This window comes from Sminthopsis crassicaudata, chromosome X (assembly GCF_048593235.1).
Source record: "Sminthopsis crassicaudata isolate SCR6 chromosome X, ASM4859323v1, whole genome shotgun sequence".
Taxonomy (NCBI): domain Eukaryota; kingdom Metazoa; phylum Chordata; class Mammalia; order Dasyuromorphia; family Dasyuridae; genus Sminthopsis; species Sminthopsis crassicaudata.
In genome coordinates this window covers 64,743,452-64,762,491 of record NC_133623.1, presented here as the reverse complement: position 1 = coordinate 64,762,491, position 19,040 = coordinate 64,743,452, and the positions used below count along the sequence as shown (strand labels likewise).

General features: G+C 37.6%; 1 protein-coding gene and 1 long non-coding RNA gene across 3 annotated transcripts in view; one reads left to right on the top strand and one right to left on the bottom strand.

Moving 5' to 3' along the window:
* LOC141549250 (BRCA1-A complex subunit Abraxas 1-like) overlaps positions 1 to 6,879 on the bottom strand; it is a 31,683-nt gene extending 24,804 nt beyond the window's left edge. Inside the window, exon 1 of one of the 2 annotated variants that reach the window (XM_074278692.1) lies at positions 6,716 to 6,879. In XM_074278692.1, the coding sequence (XP_074134793.1) occupies positions 6,716 to 6,802 (87 nt within the window). In that variant the 5' untranslated portion in view covers positions 6,803 to 6,879. The remainder of the gene's footprint in view (positions 1 to 6,715) is intronic. The other variant, XM_074278691.1, reaches the window with a different exon arrangement.
* Positions 6,880 to 10,207: 3,328 nt separating this feature from the next.
* On the top strand, positions 10,208 to 16,691 carry LOC141548969 (uncharacterized). Its single transcript, XR_012484206.1, has 3 exons — positions 10,208 to 10,335; positions 13,885 to 14,010; positions 14,713 to 16,691. It is a non-coding gene; the product is annotated as an uncharacterized LOC141548969 (long non-coding RNA).
* The last annotated feature ends 2,349 nt before the right edge of the window (positions 16,692 to 19,040 follow it).

Below are 19,040 nucleotides of genomic sequence, written 5' to 3'. Positions count from 1 at the left end.
TTCCTGGAGTCTGGCTATGAAGTAAAATGGTTACTGTATGACTGATTTTAAAACAGAGCTAAGGATGCTTTATCCTGGCATGTATGCTCTCAGGCTGAAGCCTGAAGGACCTGTTTTGATGCTATTATAATTATGTTTCTGCTTTTCTTTCCTCTTATAGCAAATTTCTATCATCAGAGCTAGTGGTCAGTAGAAGCCATCAGCACAATACAAGTATGTAAGATTTTGCTATTTTCAATCTGAAAATATGTAGTTATTATATCCTAAATAATTAGGCAAATGACTAGATATATACCTGTATGAAATTCGGTTCCTTAATTAATACACTGTCTATGGAACCTGTTATTCTACTGATGATTGAATCAACATCTGAAACATCTTCAGTATGGTTTAGATCTTGTTGCTCCCTGAACCTGCCTCAAAGAAACAATTATGTACTTCCCTGGGCATGGCTGCATTTTGCAGCCATTCAAGGTCCTAAAACATTTCCCCTTGACTGGGCCCCTGATCAGGCTAAGGCTTTTAAGACCCTGAACGATAAAGTTAAGTGACTTGCCCAGGGTCACGCAGCTAGGAAGTGTTAAGTGTCTGAGACCAGATTTGAACTTGGGTCCTCCTGAATTCAAGGCTGGTGCTCTATCCACCTCACCACCTAGCTGCCCCCTGTTGCTTACTTCTCGAAGCAACTTAATTTGGTGTCTTTGGGGTAATTCTCCTGCCTTAGAGCAATGGCTGGCACAGCCCTTCTCATGGAGGAAGCCTCCAAACTCACCTTAGCCCAACCACTGGAGGTTCTAAACACCGCCCCTCCACCACAGTGTCTTCAAAGCATCTTGGAAGCAGAGGTCATCAGAGACTTGCTATGGGAGGCTTACCAGGTATCAGGCACTCCTGCTGTGAGTGCCTCTGCGGGTGTCCCACACTCTCAACCCTGGCTCCCTGCCAACACTCAGTCAGGAGACATCATTCATAACTGTGAGGAAATTTTAGACTCTGTCTACTCCTGTTAGCCTGACTTGAGGGACATTCCTCTCACAACTCAGACAGTGAATAGTTTACAAATGGACCAGCTTGGTTTGAAAACAGGAAAGGCTATTCTGCACCTCGGAGGCAAAGACCCTCCAATCCCTAGTGAAAAATCCTGAAGAGGCTGTTAAACCTCCCCCTATCCTGAAGCCCATCCAGAGGAGGGGTTCATACCAAGGGAGAACTGACAGTCTGATTTTACACCTATGTCCCCTTCAAACTGCTTTTGGTTTTTGTTGAAAATTTTACTAACAGGGTAAAAATTTTCCCTTGCAGGACTGAAAAGGCTGAGTTTCTGCTAAAGGCAATCATACCTCATTTTGGCCTGCCCAGCCTTCACTTCCCAAATGACCCAAGCTATGGCTGAGGCACTTAAGATTAGCATCACCACTCTGAAAGCCATACCCTGTGGTTAGCACTTTTAAACATTATGATGCTTACATCCTAGGCCACCTGAACACTAAACTGGATGTGAGACATTCATGATGGCCTCATCTACCTCCCCAAGTCTTCTTCTGGGTGGGGTACATGGTTACTGTCCCTAGTAATCCCCATATTAACTCCATTTTTTTTTTGCTCATTTTTGGCCTCTGCATTTTTAATTTACTTGTGAAATTTGTTTCTTCCATTCTCCAAGCTCTACACTCCTTATCAGCCTGAAGCAGCTCCAGAAGATGTGACCTGTGCCCCTTTATTGGGGTCTCACACTATTTGAGAGGGGAATGATAAGATGCATGGGGTTCATCTTCTAGGAGAATGTATAATTACATTATACATAATATATTGATATATTATAAATATACTAAATTAAATACATATATATATATATAATTTATAAAGAATAAATAAAATTGGGGCATTGGAGGAGGGAGGAACTTGTAGAGGGGGGGGGATTTAAAAAGTATTATGTAGAAGATGGTGTTTGAGCTGAGCTTTGAAGGGCATTAGGAATTCTGAGAGGCAGATAAGCAATAATCTTTAGGCCCCCTCACCTTAGGAATGCTATTGTTCTGACAATTTGTTAATAATAATAATACATTCTATACATAATAAATAATAAACAATTTGTTGTTCAGTGATAACCAAGTTCCTGAGACAATAGTGAACATGCCACCCCTCAAACCTACCCATCAGCCAGAAAATTAGCAAATAAGTAACATGAAGCTCCTTGTCTCTCCAACTTTTCCTCTAAGTTTATCTTCTTGCTGGTACTTTTGCTAAATCCACTTCAATTGGCATTACAATGATAATAAACTTTACCCCTTGATTTGGAGGTGGGTTCAAGCCTGCAAATTCTTTTGAAATACCTGCAGACATCAGTCTGTGTCCCCAACTTTTCAGGATCTCCTTTGAACCTCAGTAAGATGATCCCAAGAGTCCTTGTCCTACAGATGATGCCTTTTTGTAACCAGAAAGCTAATGGGGAAAGGGAAACTTGCATGCAATTAGCTCCATTACTACCACCCCCTCATCTTCCTGCCTCCATCTTCCAGCTGCCAACCTCAGAAGAAACCTTACTCACCTTAGACTTAACCTCTAGCTGAAAAAAAATTATCCACTGGGAAGAGGAACTTATTCTCCACCTTCCAGAAAGGGGAATTTATCCTTTAAAGAGAATCTTATACTCCTATGATTATTTTCTTCCTACAAAGATATTTGTTTTACTCGAAATTATTTGCTTAATGACAAAGACTTGCCAATCTACTTACTAAATCTATATGCAACCTAGACTTAAGAGAATGTCTATGTTATCTGGCTTAGCTATTCGGGCTAGATTTTCCTAAAGAAAGGAGCTTAATCCTATAATTAAACTAAAAATAAATCAAAGTAATCAAAATAATTTTTTCCTTTTCATAGCACAGTGCTTGCACATAAGCAGCTCTTCATGTTTACTGAAGTAGGGCTATAAGCTGAACTCTGAAGGTAGGATTTAGTCAATCAACTAGAATTTATCACTGCATTAATCATATGCCTACCATATGCTAATCAATATATAAAAATATTTTTGCTCCCAGTAGATCACATTGTAATAGGGAAATGGACATTCCTGGTAGGAGAAAGTGTATGCGTTAAGGTTTAAAATCAGGAATGAGTATGTCAGGTTCAGAAAATCCTATGCTACCTAGTCTGGCTAGAGGGTAAATAAAGTTCCTGGCACATTGGCAGGGTGAGCTTAAAGGATGGAGAGACCTCAATGCCAGAAGGAGTTAGGACTTTATGGTCAAGGTAATGAGAATTCACAGGAAGATGTTGAGGTATATCAATCAACAAGCAGTTATTTATTAAGTACCTACTTTGTGCTAGACATGGAGATTAAATCCCAAATGCCTCAGAAAAAAAAAACAAAACAAAACAAAAGCAAGCAAACAAAAATAAAAGAATTTAATGAATTCAATTAAAAGAATTTTAAAAATTTAATTGTAATTTAAAGGACTTATAAATAAATCACATTATAATAATATATTGATATATTATAGGTGTAATGTGTAATAAATTTGAAAAGGAAGACAGAAGCAAGTTATTGGCAAATTTTGCAGTATATGCCAACCTGAGGAATTTGTTTTTGACCTTAGATCCCACTGAAACTTTTTGAATATCAGAGGGTCATGTTCACATCTATGTTGGATGAACTGGAAAGGAGAAAGCCTTGAGCCAGGAAGGCCAATCAGAAGATTCCTATTCTATAAACAGTCAATCTAGCAAAGAAATCCTGAACTAGCTGGGGAGCAGAAAATGGACAAAAAAAATTTTGATTATCTTTTATTTTAAAATCAGTCATTTCCAACCACATCCTTTCTTGCCTACCTCTCCAATGAGCTTTTCCTGACAAAGAAAAAGTTACACAAAAGCAATTGATTTGGCAATAGCATATACAACATTCCAAACCCACAGTCCCCCACCTCTCCAATGGAAAGAATGTCTTCTCCTGGGTCAATTAAATTGGTCATCATTATTAGGTGTATGATCATTGCTTCTACATTCACATCATCTCTCACAAGACTTGGCAAGTGATCAGATTTTGGAGTTGAGGAAGAGTAAATAATCAGGAATGGTTCATAAATTTCAAATTTGGGTTGAATGGAAGGATGGTGGTGTCCTTGACATGAATATCAAAGTTAGAAAAGTAAAAATGACAGGATTATGTCTGTTTTAGAAAGTTAATCCATCTGGATTGAAGGGAAGAAATGGTGATAAAGGGAGAAGTATGCTGTCTAAAGGGAAGGTTGGCTATGGGAGCCAATTATTTGAAATGGGTTACAAGTTTTTATACCACAGTATATATATTTTTTAAATCAAAGAGGTATGCATACTCCTGGAAATTTAAAATAAATGTACAATTCTGATGGATGTGTCCCTCTCCAACAATGAGATGAACCAAATCAGTTCCAATAGAACTGAACCAGCCACACCCAATGAAAGAACTCTGGGAGATGATTATGAACCACTACATAGAATTCCCAATCCCTCTATTTTTGTCTGCCTGCATTTTGGATTTCCTTCACAGGCTGACTGTACAGACTAATTTCAAAGTCTGATTCTTTTTGTACATCAAAACAACTGTTTGGTCATGTATACATGTATTTAATTAATACTCTAACATATTTAACATGTATTGGTCAACCTGCCATCTGGGGGAGGGGGAAGGAGGGGAAAAATCAGAACAAAAGGTTTGGCAATTGTCAATGTTGTGAAATTAACCATGCACATATCTGGTAAATAAAAGCTATTAGAAAAATAAAAAAAGAATAAATAAGATAAAAAATAAATGTACACCTAGGTCTATAATCTCTCTTACTTTTATAAAAGGGCCAGTGTTTTTCAGTTGCTTAGTTTTATCTTTTAGCAGTTATTTTCTTCATTTCACAACATGCCAAAAACAAACAAAAAAAAAAACCCAAAACCAAACCCCCCCCAAAAAAAAAACCCCAAAAAACCAAAAAAACAAAACTCCCCCCAAAAAAACCTTAGCATTTTACAAATCAAAATGTGGTTAGCCAAGAAAAATTTAATGTCTGACTTCCAGTCAAGTGTTCTGGGTTGGTTCTAAGAATGTAACCTGTAAGGAAACCTTAATAAGAATCTGTAAGGGAGAGAGAATGCTAATGATGTTTTTCAGAAACCTTCTTCTCAAAGACTAGGGAAAAGGTAAGAGAAGAGCCATTCAGTGGATCAGGTCAGTGGATGCAAGGAAACGTTTTCAGAGGCAGAAATACAAGACAACCACAGCCATAAGGAGGAAAAAAAAAAAAAAAAAAGAAAGGTCCAAACCACCAAGTGGAGCAATAAAAATTAAAGCAACTGAGAGCCCCCCTCACTGGCATATAGGACTTTTGGAAAATGGGCAAATATATGTTACTGGATGGAACAATGGATCATTGCAGCTATTATGGAAAGCAATTTGCAACCGCGCCCCCAAAATCATAATCATTCAACTGTGACTCCCTAATTACCTAGCTAGTAATAGTAAAAACTATTCATATTAATAACTATAATTAGGAATAGTAATAACTATTCCTAGTTATTTCTCTCAAAGACGTCAAAAAAAAAAAAAAGGAAAAAAAAAAGAAAAAAAAAAAAAGGTCCAGCTGCAGACAAAGAAAGAAGCCGCAAGGGGGCGTTGCTCAATGAGGGAATAGTCAGACAAATTCTATAGCGTATGACAAAATGGAGGTAGAGATTATGAGAAACCTGGAAAATTTTATATGAACTGATGCAGACTAAAATGAGCAGAATTTGGTAAATCATTTGTACAATATCATTATAAAGAAAAAATCACTTTAAAGGGCACCTTTTATCCCTGACTGGGCAATGTTCACGATTGCCCAGAACCCATGATGAGAAGACGCCACCCGTTCTCTGCGCTGCCATGCGGAATGAGCCGGACATTTTGAGACAGGGCCGAAGCACGCACGTTCGTTTTACTTAACAAGGGATTTTTTCCCCTTTTCTTTCGTTTTTTTTTTTTTTTTTTTTTTTGGGGGGGTGGGTGGGTCTGGGGAGTGGTGGAGGGAGGACATGTTAAACCACACAAAATTTTTGAGAACGTAGGGGATTTGGACGGACAACCCTCCCCACCCAAACCGGATTAAAATACATTTGGAAAATAGATGGCAAAATAAAAAGACACTAAAACACGGAGAATGTTCAAGTATGATTTTCTAAGTCACAATGCAACCCGGGGCTCCCCCCACGCTCCGCTAAGAGGCTTCAGTTTCTGTCGGAGTTGCGTGACGCGACCACCGAGGCCGACATTAGTAGCAGTGTCCAGAAGGATGCTGTAGCCCCGCGGTCTCACAAGCCCCGGGGGATCCCGCCCCCGCGGCCCGCACAGCCCCGGATGATCCCGCAGCCCCCCGGGGGAATGCGGCAGCCGACCGGAGGACCCCGCCCCACCGCCTCACAGCCCCAGAGGATCCCGCCCAACGGCCGCACAGCCCCCGGGCATCCCGCAGCCTCCCGGAGGATCCCGCAGCCCCGGGGGATCCCGCAGCCTCCCGGAGGATCCCGCAGCCCCACAACAGGCAGCCATGCAGCCCTGCAGGATCCCGCAGCATCACGGCCAGCAGACCCTCGGTAAAACCAGAAAAACCTAAGGGAGCAAGGAACCCGCCCCTCCTACGGGCGCCCCTCCGCCCCCACCCTTCGGCGCTCGCTCCCCGGCCGTGGCCTTGACTCCTCACGGCCTCACCGTGTCGGTCTTGGAGTTAAGATGCTGGAAAGCGAGCGCGCTAAACAAGAACCCCGAGAGCGTCGCCGATGTCTCCTGGTACTCCATGCTGGCGTTCTTCTCCTGGCCCGAGTCGTTGAAACACTGCACGCGTCTGCAACCTCCTCCCACGTCTCTTCCGGCAGGCGCGAGCACGTGAGTTCAGAAGGCGCAGGTCCGGTGCGTAAGCGCCCAGCGAGAGAACGGAGCCGACGTGGGCTCTAGCGCGTCCTCTGCAGGTAGGGGGCGGTGTGAGGTCCAGCCCTCCTTTTCTCTGCGAGGGCGGCGCGACGTCTAGAGCGCCCTCTGCCGGCGGGGGGCGGGGCGGGCTCTAGCGCTCACGCTACCGGCGCGGGGCGGGCTCGGCACAAGGTGGGGCTCTGCCGATGCCTTCCGATCCCTTCCGATCCCCCCGCGACGCGGGCCCCTTCTAATGCCTTCCTGGTCCGAGGCTGTAGGGTTTCCAGAACTCTTTCCCTTGGTCCTCCTGTCTGACTCACAGAACCTCTGGTGGGATGCAAAGGGCTGCTCAGTAGTTATCCCCGTTCCGGACCTGAGGAACGTGGTGGGAAAGAGGGGCAGGTTCCGTGACCTGCCCCAGGGAAAGCTACCTAGACGCCCTGGGAAGGCCGCCTGCCCCACTTGTTGCTGGCGCCGAGGTCTCTAGCGCATCCATACTTCCTACGAGGTTTTTCGGGGGACCTAGAACGGGGGGATGATCCGGAAGAGATCCAGAAGTATAGTTATTTTAATTTTAGTTATTTTAAATACAATTTATACTTATTTTTAAATGAAATATCTCACACTATCTCCTTTTTAATATTGTAGTTTCCCCAATTACATGTAAAAACAATGTTTAACATTAATTGTTTTAAATTTTGAATTTTAAGTCATCCCCTTCTCTTCCACCCATTCCCCTTAATTAAGAAGGCAAGCAATTTGATATGTTACACACGTGCAGTCATACAATATATGAATTATGTGATAAAAAAAATCACAGACCAAAAAACCAAAAAAAATACTTAGTTTTTTTTTCTTTTAAAAAGCATACTCCAATCTGGATTCACACTCTTATCAGTTCTTTCTTTGGAAGTAAATAGCTTTTTTCATCATCAATCCTTTGGAATTGTCTTGGATGTTACTGAAAATGGCTAAGTCATTCACACTTGATGATTGTACAGTAATTGCTTTTACTATATGCAGAGTTCTTCCAGAGAAGAGAAGGGAGGGGATCTGAAACTCAAAGTTTTGAAAACAAATGTAAAAAAAAAGATGTTTGGGATTTAACTGGAAAAATAAAGTATGTATAGATAAAGAGAAAGGTTGGATCAGTCACAACTTCATCAACAATGCATCTGCATCCCAATTATCCCCAACCCCTCCAATATGTATCATTTTCCTTTTCTGTCATATTAGGCAATCTGATAGGGATGGCATAATACCTCAAAGTGGTTTTATTATGCATTTCTCTAATCAATAGTGATTTTGAGCATTTTTTCACATGCCTAGAGATAGCTTTGATTATTTTATCTAAAAATTGACTGTGTATATTCATGGATCATTTATCAGTTGGAGAATGACTATTTGAGAAAGAGACCTTTCTCAGTGAAACTTGATATAATATTTTTCACAGTGATGATTACTCATTGTATAATTTCCTCCGTCCTATTTTCCCCATTTATCCTCCTCTTTCTTCATTTCCCCTGTCCGTCCTCCAAAGTGTTTTGCTTCCCCCAATCTCCCTTCCTTCTATCAGCCCTGCTCCTTCCCTTATCCCTTTCCCCTCATTTTCCTATTGGATAAGATAGACTTCTATACTCAACTAAGTGTGTACATTATTCTCCGTTTAGCCAATTCTGATGAAAGTAAGATTGAAGTATTCCTGCTCACATTCCCCCATCTTCCCCTCCATTGTAAAAGGTTTTTCTTGCCTCTTTCATGGAAGATAATTTACCCCATTCTACATCTCCCTCCCCCATTTCCCAGTACATTCCTCTTTCTTATCCCTTCATTTTTATTCTTTTAGATATCATCCCAAAATATTAAATTCACACTTGTGTCCTTTATTTATGTATATACAACTTCTAACTACCCTAACAAAGACAAAGTTCTTGGGAGTTATAATAAGTAGCATCTTCCCTTGTAGGAATGTAATTTAAATTTATTGAATCCCTTATAATGTATCTTTCCACTTTACCTTTTTATGATTCTCTTGAATCTTTTATTTGAAAGTCAAATTTTCACCTTGGGTCTTTTCATCAAGAATGCTTGAAAGTCCTCTCTTCCCTTGAAAATTCATTTTTCTTCCTGAAGGATTATACTTTCTTGTTTATCCTCCGAGTTCCTTTGCCTTCAGGAATATCACATTCCAAGATCTCTGTTCCTTTGACATGGGAAGCTACTAAACCTGTGTTAGCCTGATGATAGTTCCAACATATCTGAATTGTTCTAGCTGCCTGCAATATTTCCTCCTTGACTTAGAAGTTCTGGTGCTTGGTTACAATATTTTGTGAGTTTTCATGGTGGGGTCTCTTTTAGGAGGTAATCTCTTTGAATTTTTGTTTTACCCTCTGGTTCTAGGGCAGTTTTCCTTGATCATTTCTTCAGAGATGATGTTTAGGCTCTTTTCTGAACAGTAGCTTCCTGGTGGTCCAACAATTCTTAAATTATCTCTTTTTGATCTAGTGTCCACATTAGTTTTTTTGATGAAATATTTTAATTTTTCATCCATTTTTTATTCTTTTAAATTTGTTATATCATTTCTCAATATCTCATAGAGTCATTAGCTTCCACTTGCCCAGTTCTAATTTTTAAGATACACTGACATACTCACTATTGATTGAACTAAGAACTAGTGCAGCCATTCTGGAGAGTAATTTGGAACAATGTTCTTCCAAAGTTGTAAATCTGTACGTGTCTTTTTATTGAAAAATACTGCTACTAATTCTTTACTCCAAAGGGAACAAAAAATAGGGAAAAAACCCATTTGTACATAAATATTTATTGCAGCTCTTTGTGGGGGCAAAAAATTAGAAATTGGCTGACCATCAATTGGGGAATAGCTGAACAAGGTACAATATATGAATGTGATGGAATATTATTGTGCTATTAAGTAATGATGAGGGACATGGTTTCATAAAAACCTGAGAAGACTTATGTGAATTGATGCAAAGTAAAAGAAGAACCACCAAGGACAACAATTTACACAGTATTTAGCAATGTTATCAAGATAAGCAAATGTGAAAGATTTGTTAACACTGATCTGTACAAACCTAACACAGTTCTAAAGAATCATGATGAAAAATGCTATCCACCTCTAGATAGGGGACTCAGGTTGCATATTCAACATTTTTTCTCTTTATTTTTTGAAACATGTCTAATATAGAATTTTTTGCATGTCTCTACATGTATAATTGGTATTATAATTTTTTGCCTTTTCAGTGGAAAGTTGGAAGGAGGGAGAAAGTTCAGAACTGAAAATAAAATAAATATATAAAATAAAATGAATATTTTGAAATGAAAGAAGAAACAGCTTATGACTCAGATCCCTCACTTGAAACTCTCCAGATGACATGATGTGACTCCAGTGATGAATAGTGAAGGTAAGAATACTCTACTCCAGTGTCATAGTGACCCCCTGTCATCCCCAACATTGACTGGGGATTATGCCAGGGTCTTGTTTGCCTTTGTCTCTTGGGTCTTTGATCTTTCCCAGACTCTGCCAGGCTGATGAACATTGCAGGGAAGTTGTGTCTAGAATTTGAAGTTTAAAAGATCCTGAAATCTAAGCTTGGAACTGGATGGGGGAAAGGGAAGCTTTGTTTTACAGGGATCACCCACTGAGGAGTGAGTTGGCCCAGCCAAGCTATGGTGTAAAGCTGAGGTGAAATGGAAAGTGCCTAATTAGCAATCCCACTAACTGCTTTACAATCTGATGAAATTTAAGTATCACCTTCCTACCTATTGTTAAAAGTTAAATGACTGAATCCTGCTTGGCTAATGCACACTCATGGCTAACTTTAATGTTTTGTATAGGAATAATACCCATTTATATTTTACATTCAATCCATTTTTTCAACTCCCTACCTCCCCCATACCACAGACTTGGAGCTGTGTGCTAATTTCCTGATTACAATTTGCTAATTAAATGACGTCTTGAGTTTGCTGGGGTGGTGATTTAGTGAGCTAATAAACACGTAAAAAAGGAAATACAGCCCCCCCCATCTTACCAAACACAGTCCCTCATGGTTGTTAAACCATGAGGTGAATATCATTGTATTTGTGAGCCCAGCAAGGGCACATAAATAAAAATACTAAACAGACAGAGAGACAGACAGACACATAGACAGATAGATAAGCAAATGTATAGATAAATACTAGATAAAATAAAATTATGAGAATAGTATACACAAAAGCATTGCTGATGAGCAAATTGAGCTTTCACAAATAATATTCTCCAGTAGATTGCATTTTTACTATCATAGAGTTGAAATTGAACATTTCTTTATAGCAAGGACTACTTTTGTTTTCGTTTATATATTTGCAGCACCCAGCACAATATTTGGAGCATAGCAGATAGCTGATAAATTCTTGTTGTTACAGATGTGTAAATGGAAAACATTAACAGTAATCACAAAAATTGAAGTTAAATAATGACCAAGCTTGACCCCAAAAGAGAAATATGAAAATGCATCTCCTGCCCTTTTTTGCAGATGTGAGGGACTATAGGTATGGATGACTAAATGTAAATGAACCCTTTATTCATCCTTTAAAAATCTTTTATATATCATTATAAGGGAAGAATTTCTTAAAGTGAAGGGGAAAAGGGATATATTGAGAAATTTGAGTTACAGAAAACAAAAGATATCAATAAATTTTTTACAATTTTTACAATGCTTGCTGAATGTAGGAATGAATCTTGAAAGGCAAAAATTCTACATGCTTCTGGAGCTTCAACAATACTTTTAAACACAGAATGAACTTGGTTTTTGACATGTGCCAGAATAAGTTCTCTTTCAAAAAAAAAACAAAATAAAACCCTATCTGATCTTTATTCTTGATGCTTAATCACTTAAAAGGTTGCTGAACTAAATGCTAAACAGAGAGACACATAGACAAATGTATAGTTAAATATCTGTCACTTAAAAGAACAATTTCACATTTAAGGGTTCAGCAAGGACAATGAATACATTTTGCTCCTGACTGTTCCAGACTTACAAAGACAATCAGTGGAATACAGTTTTCAATTTGGTAAAGATGTAAATACTTGTAATGGAGAATAAAAAGAAAAACAGCTACATTGCATTGTGTTGCTATATGCAAATAAGTAGTTAAAACATCTTGAATCAATAACAAAGGACAAAACTGGTCATCAGGAATCTTTTGATGTCTAGTCAATAATACAACTTTTATGTCAATATGTATTATGTTGTTGCAAGTCACTTTAGGAACAAAAATTAAATAAAAGGACATCACCAACATCCTCCAAAGAACCTGATTGTCACATTGGACCACATTCTAAATTTTGGCTTTTACTTTTTAGTGTATCTGTTAGGTAAAAAGTGATTGGCTTTCTTCCAAACTTGCAGTATAGTTGCTAAACATTGTATAGATAAATGATAGATAAAATAAAATTATGAGAATAGTATACACAAGAGTATTGCTGATGAGCAAATTGAGCTTTCACAAATGATATTCTCTAGTAGATTGCATTTTTACTACTAGAGTTGAAAGATGCTGAGAATACAAGATGTTATTTTTGTTCAGTCATTCAGTTGTGTCTGACTCTATGTAACCTCATGGGATTTTCTTTTCTTAATTTAAGAAATTTTTTCAATAGTATTTTATTTTTCCAAATACATGCAAAGATAGTTTTCAACATACACTTTTGCAAAACTTTGTGTTCCAAGCAATCCAAAATAGGTTTAAAAACGTGCAATTCTTCTAAACATAATTACCTTATTCTTCATGCTGCCTGAGAAAGATCAGATCAAAAGGGAAAAAATCACAAGGAAAAAAAAAACAAGTAAACAAACAACAGCAAACAAAAGTGAAAACATTATGCTTTGATCCACATTCAGTCTCTGTAGTTCTCTCTGAATGTAGATGGTACTTTCCAACCCAAGTCTATGGGAATTGGCTTGAATAACATGGATACTGGAGTGATTTGCCATTTCCTTCTCCAGAGAATATTATTACTGTTTGTTGACTATAAAGGAAAGCATCTGACTTGATAGACCCATACCTCCCTTTCCATTAGACAGTTTCTCATATATTCATCAAGAGTATTAAAGATACCTTGAATAGCGTAACAATAGAAACAACTTTGGTATCCCACTGACCATAAATATCAGGTGAGGAACAAAAGGAGACATATGATTGCCAAATGTGATTATCACTGTAATTGATGAACTTCATCCTAGAGTCTGAATTGAAGAAGTTCTCCAAATGAAATCAAGCAACAACAAATAAGGCTCCCAGAAAACTGAGAAGTCCCCCTATGTTGACCTAATGGGAGGCCAGGGACCAAAGTTACCTAGGATTTTTTAGAAAATATTTTAATTTATTTTATCATTCTTTTCTTTTAAAATTTCGGAGTCCCAAATTTTCTTCCTCCTTACCACACCCTCCTCTACCCCCTTAGAAGGCAAACAATAAATCAATCATACATGTCAAATTATGCAAAACATTTACACATTAGCCATATTGCAAAAGAAAGAAAAAGAAAAAAAAGAAAGTAAGAAATTTATATTGCAATTTTTATTTAGAGTTGATGAATAATCTCTCTGGAGGCAGTTAGCATTTTTTCATTATTAACATTATCTTTATCTGGAAATGTCTTGGATCATTGTATTGATCAGTTACTCATGGTTACAACATTGCTGTTATTATACAATATTCTCCCAATTCTTCTCACTTCGTTTTGTCATTAGTTCATATAGATCTTGTCATGTTTTTCTTAAATTACTCCCTCATAATTTCGTATATCTCAATAGTAGTCCATTAAATCATATGCCACAACTTGTTCAGTCATTTCCCAACTGATGAGTGAGCATCTATTCAATTTCCAATTCTTTGCCATCACAAAAAGAGCCGCTACTAACGTTTTTGCTATTTTTCCTCTTTTATATTGGATAAATCATCTTCCCTAGTCACCAATGGAGTGAAACAAGGCTGTGTGCTTGCTGCTGTGCTTTTTACCCTGATGTTTCCAAACATGTTGTCAAATGTCTTCAGTGAGGACAAACAGGGCATCAAGGTCAACTACCACACTGATGGTAAACTCTTTTTTTTCTCTCTCTTTTTTAAAATTTTATTTATTTATAATTTTTTTGACAGTATATATGTATGAGTATTTTTAAAAATAACATTATCCCTTGTATTCATTTTTCCAAATTATCCCCTCCCTCCCTCTACGCCCTCCCCTTGATGACAGGCAATCCCATACATTTTACATGTGTTACAGTATAACCTAGATACAATATATGTGTGTAGATACCATTTTCTTATTGCACATTAAGTATTAGCTTCCGAATGTATAAGTAACCTGGGTAGAAAGACAGTAGTGCTAACAATTTACATTCACTTCCCAGTGTTCCTTCTCTGGGTGTAGTTGTTTCTGTCCATCATTGATCAACTGAAAGTGAGTTGGATCTTCTTTATGTTGAAGATATCCACTTTGATGGTAAATTCTTTAACTTGCAAAGGCTACAAGCCAAGATTAAAGTGGAGGGAGAATTGGTGTGTGAGTTTTTGTTTGCCAATAACTGCACTCAATGCAGCTTCAGAAAGCTGCAACAAAGTATGGATCAGTTCTTTGGTGCTTGTGCTAATTTTGGCCTGACAATTAACATGAATAAAACACAGGTGCTCCACCAGCCAGCACTATACCATCTATATGTGGAACCATTAGTTTCAGCAAATAGGCAAATTTTGAATACTGTTGAAAAGTTCATTTACTTTGGCGGTCTACTTTTCAGGGATGTACGCATTGATAATAAGGTTGCCAGAACTAGTTCAGTGTTTGGGAGGCTCCAAAGAAAAGTGTGGAAGAGAAGAGGTATTGAGTTGTCTACCAAACTGAAGCTCTACAGAGCTGTGCTGACCTTACTGCTGTATACCTGTGAAACCTGGATAGTATACCAGCGCCATGCTGGGAAACTGAATCATTTCCATTTGAGGTGCTTTGGACCAGTTCCAATGATTCTGTGATGGAGAGAGCCATCAACAAACATCCAGAGAGAGGACTGGGGGAACTGAATGGGGACCACAACATAGCATTTTCACTTTCTGTTTTTGTTTGCTTGCATTTTATTTTCTTTCTCAATTTTTTCCTTTTTAATTTGATTTTCCTTGTGCAGCAAGATTATTGCAGAAATATGTATGCATATATTAGATTTAACATTTTTTACCATTTTTAACATATATTGGATTACTTGTTCTCTAGGGGAAGGGATGTGAGGGGAAGGTGGGGAATTGGAACACAAGGTTTTGCAAGGGTTAATGTTGAAAAATTATCCATGCATAGCTTTTGAAAATTAAAAAGCTTAAAAAAAAAGAATTGTCTTGGAAAGATGCTGAAGATCACCTGGCAGTATAAGACATCAGACACTTGGGTCCTTTCTTGAACTAAACTAACAAACATTCAAACCCTACTTCAGAGAACTCAACTGTGATGGGCCAGCTATATTCTTTGTATGTCAAATGTACACTTGCTATCTTTTATGGAGGACTCACACGTGGCAAGCACTCACTCACATGGTGATCAGAAAAGGTGATACAAGAATATTCTCAAGAATTTAGGAATCGATTATGTGACATGGGAGCTACTGACACAGGATGGCACGGTATGCCCTCATCAGGCATGGTGCTGTGTTCTGTGAGCAAGGCAAAACTGAATTAGCTCAAAAGAAACATGAGACGCACAAATTTAGAGACTCCATTCCAAGTGTTCCCATGGCCTATTTGTGCTGACCTGTGGTAGAGCATTCTGCGCTTGTGTTGGTCTGATCAGGTATGGTTAACCACACTGTAAACTTGGCTCTAACATAGTGATATCATTTGGGTCCTCTGAGAATGAAAGATTATAACCATTCCCTTCCCCTCCAATTTCCCCATTGTGTAAGATAGATTTTTATATGCAGCCAACTGTGTATATGTATTCTTCCTTTTTTGAGCCATTTCCAGTGAAAGTGAGGTGTGAGCATTGTCCATCCCCAATTTCCCCATCCATTGAAAAAGTTTTTCCTTTTGTGTCTTTTTTTATCATGGCTATCATGATTTTTTTTTATCATGGCTTTCCAATCATTCTTAAATTATTTCTTTTTTATCTATTTTCTACATTAGTTGTTTTTCTGATAAGATAGTTCACATTTTTTCTACTTTTCTCCATTCTTTCACTTCATTATATTATTTCTTAATGTCTCATGAAGCTTCTAGTTGCTCAATTCCAATTTTTAAAGATTTTTTTTCCTTCAGTGATATTTTGTAATTTTAAAATGTTGCCAGAGTTCAGTGGGGTTGCTGTCTCTAACCCATCATCTTGGCTCTACCACCTCCAAAGTTAACTGGGATTGATAAGTTAAATTTTAGAAAGTATCCAATGCTTTGAGATCATAGATCATAGAACCCTCTGATTATTTAGTATATGAATGCTACACACACACACACACACACACACACACACACACAAACACACACACACAGATACACACATACAGATACACTGACTGAAATCAATCAGATATCATAAAGAATCAGAGGTAGAGATTAAGTGATAACCAGGCAAGTTAATGGGCAGAAGTGAAGTAGAAAATATAGCAGGGATAAGAAATGAGATACATACAAACACAGTTAACAGTGATCAGGAGTAGAAATTATTAGAAAAAAAAGTAGGGGTAGTAATCACTGATCTTACACAAATTCAACATTAAAAAAGATTAAACCAAAAAAGAGAAATCTACATTATAGGTCAGCCATATTAATATTGTTTTAGATGTGTGAGTGTGTGTGTATGTGTGTGTGTGTGTGTGTGTGTGTGTGTGTGTGTGTGTGTGTAAAATATATCTGTGCTTAACTGTAGCCTTTTTGGAGGAGATAGGGAAGGGAAAAGAATAAAGTATACAGCAGAGTACAAAAAAAAAAAAAAAAAAACCAACCTACAAGGAAGCAAAGAAAAGATGGGTAGTTCTGAATACAATATTCTGTTGCTCTATTATTCTATTATTATAAAGTTCTCTTTTATATTTTTAAAATTTTATTTTACTTAAAAAACAGAATAAGAAAAAAGAAAAACAGAAAGGGGATACAAGAGAAAATACAACAAAACAAAAGAGAACACTGCCATATGCCCAGCAGAACATAAGGGAGGATTCAAAATATATAACAACAAATTACCAGATAAAGAAAGCATAAGAAGAAATTATCTTCATGGATGTGCATTTTTTAACTTCCCTGTAAATTGTTCTTTTGTTCTCTGCTGCACACCTTTTTTACTTTATTCTTTTTTCCCCTTTTCATCTCCCCCACCACTCTCAAGCAAGCTACAGCTAAGAAAAGGTATATTTATATATACATATGTAGATCTATACATACACACAAGCATACATACATATATACACACACACACATCTTTCCTATTCTTGCTGACTCTTTGATTAAATTCTGCTCCATAACTTGCCTAGCTATTACTTAACCTCTCCCTATCCTTGGATCCCTCCCTTGTCTTCTTCCCTTACCCTTTGCTTCTCTACCCGCCCATCCCCCCTATATTTTAATAGATTTTGAAGTGTGCTACACTCTTCATAGTGTATACATAGTGTTGTCTATTTAACCCATTTCCAATATGAGTAGATTTTCAGAACTACAAGGCCTCCTCCCCAATGCCTCTGTGTCTATTCTTCCTTTGCAGCTCATTTGCATTACATAATTACTATTTTTACTTTAACTCTGCCCCAATCTTTTGTGCTACCCTATTGTTGATGTAAATCTTTTTTTTAATAATAGCTTTTTATTTTAAAAATATATGCAAAGATTGTTTTCAACATTCATCCGTGTAAAACCTTGTGTTCCAAATTTTCCCTCCCTTCAACAGCAAGCAATGTATGTTAAACATGTGCAGTTCTTTTATACATATTTTCACATTTATCATGCTGCACAAGAAAAATCAGATCAAAGAGGGGAAAAATGAGAAAGGAAAAAAAACAAGTAAAGAACAAAAAAGGCGAAAATATTATGTTGTGATCCACACTCAGTTCCCACAGTCCTCTCTCTGGGTGAATTGGATCTCTCCATCACAAGTCTATTGGAATTGGCCAGAATCACCTCGTTGTTGAAAAGAGCCACATCCATCAGAATTGATCATCACAGTCTTGTTGTTGCCATGTACAATGATCTCCTAGTTCTCTACTCACTTCACTCAGCATCTCCACTCTCTCCAGGCCTTTCTTAAATCATCCTACTGATCATTTCTTATAGAATAATAATATTCCATAGCATTCATATACCATAACTTATTCAGCCATTCCCCAACTGATTAGCATGTTGATACCAATATTATACATATGGTATACATTTCCCATGGGGGGAAAACAAACATTTTATTCATGTTGAGTTCCTTGGAATTAATCTTTGAGTATGTGTGTGTGTATGTATAAAATATATTTGTGTCTAACTTGTAGCCTGCTTGGAGGAGATGGGGGAAGGAAAAAGAATAAAGTAAAGAGTATACAGCAGAGAACAAAAAAACAACCTACAAAGAACCAAAGAAAAGGTGGATAGTTCTGAATACAATATTCTATTGCTCTATTATTCTATTATTATAAATGCTCCCTTTTTGTTTTTAAAATTTTATTTTATTTAAAAAAACAGAATAAGAAAAAAGAAAAACAGAAAAGGTATAGAAGACAAAATAAAACAAAACAAAAGAGAACACTGCCATATGCCCAGAAGAATATAAGGGAAGATTCAAAATATATAACAACAAATTACCAAATCAAGAAAGTATAAGAAGAAATTATCTTCATGAATGTCCATTTTTTTTTACTTCCCTGTAAATTGTTCTTTTGTTTTCTTCTGTGCACCTTTTTTACTTTATTCTTTTTTCCCCTTTTCATCTCCCCCACCACCCTCAAGCAAGCTACAGTTAAGAAAAGGTATATTTATATATACATATGTAGATCTATACATACGCATACATACACTCAAGCATACATACATATATACACACACACACATCTTTCCTATCCCTGCTGACTCTTTGATTAAATTCTGCTCCATAACTTGCCTAGCTATTACTTAACCTCTCCCT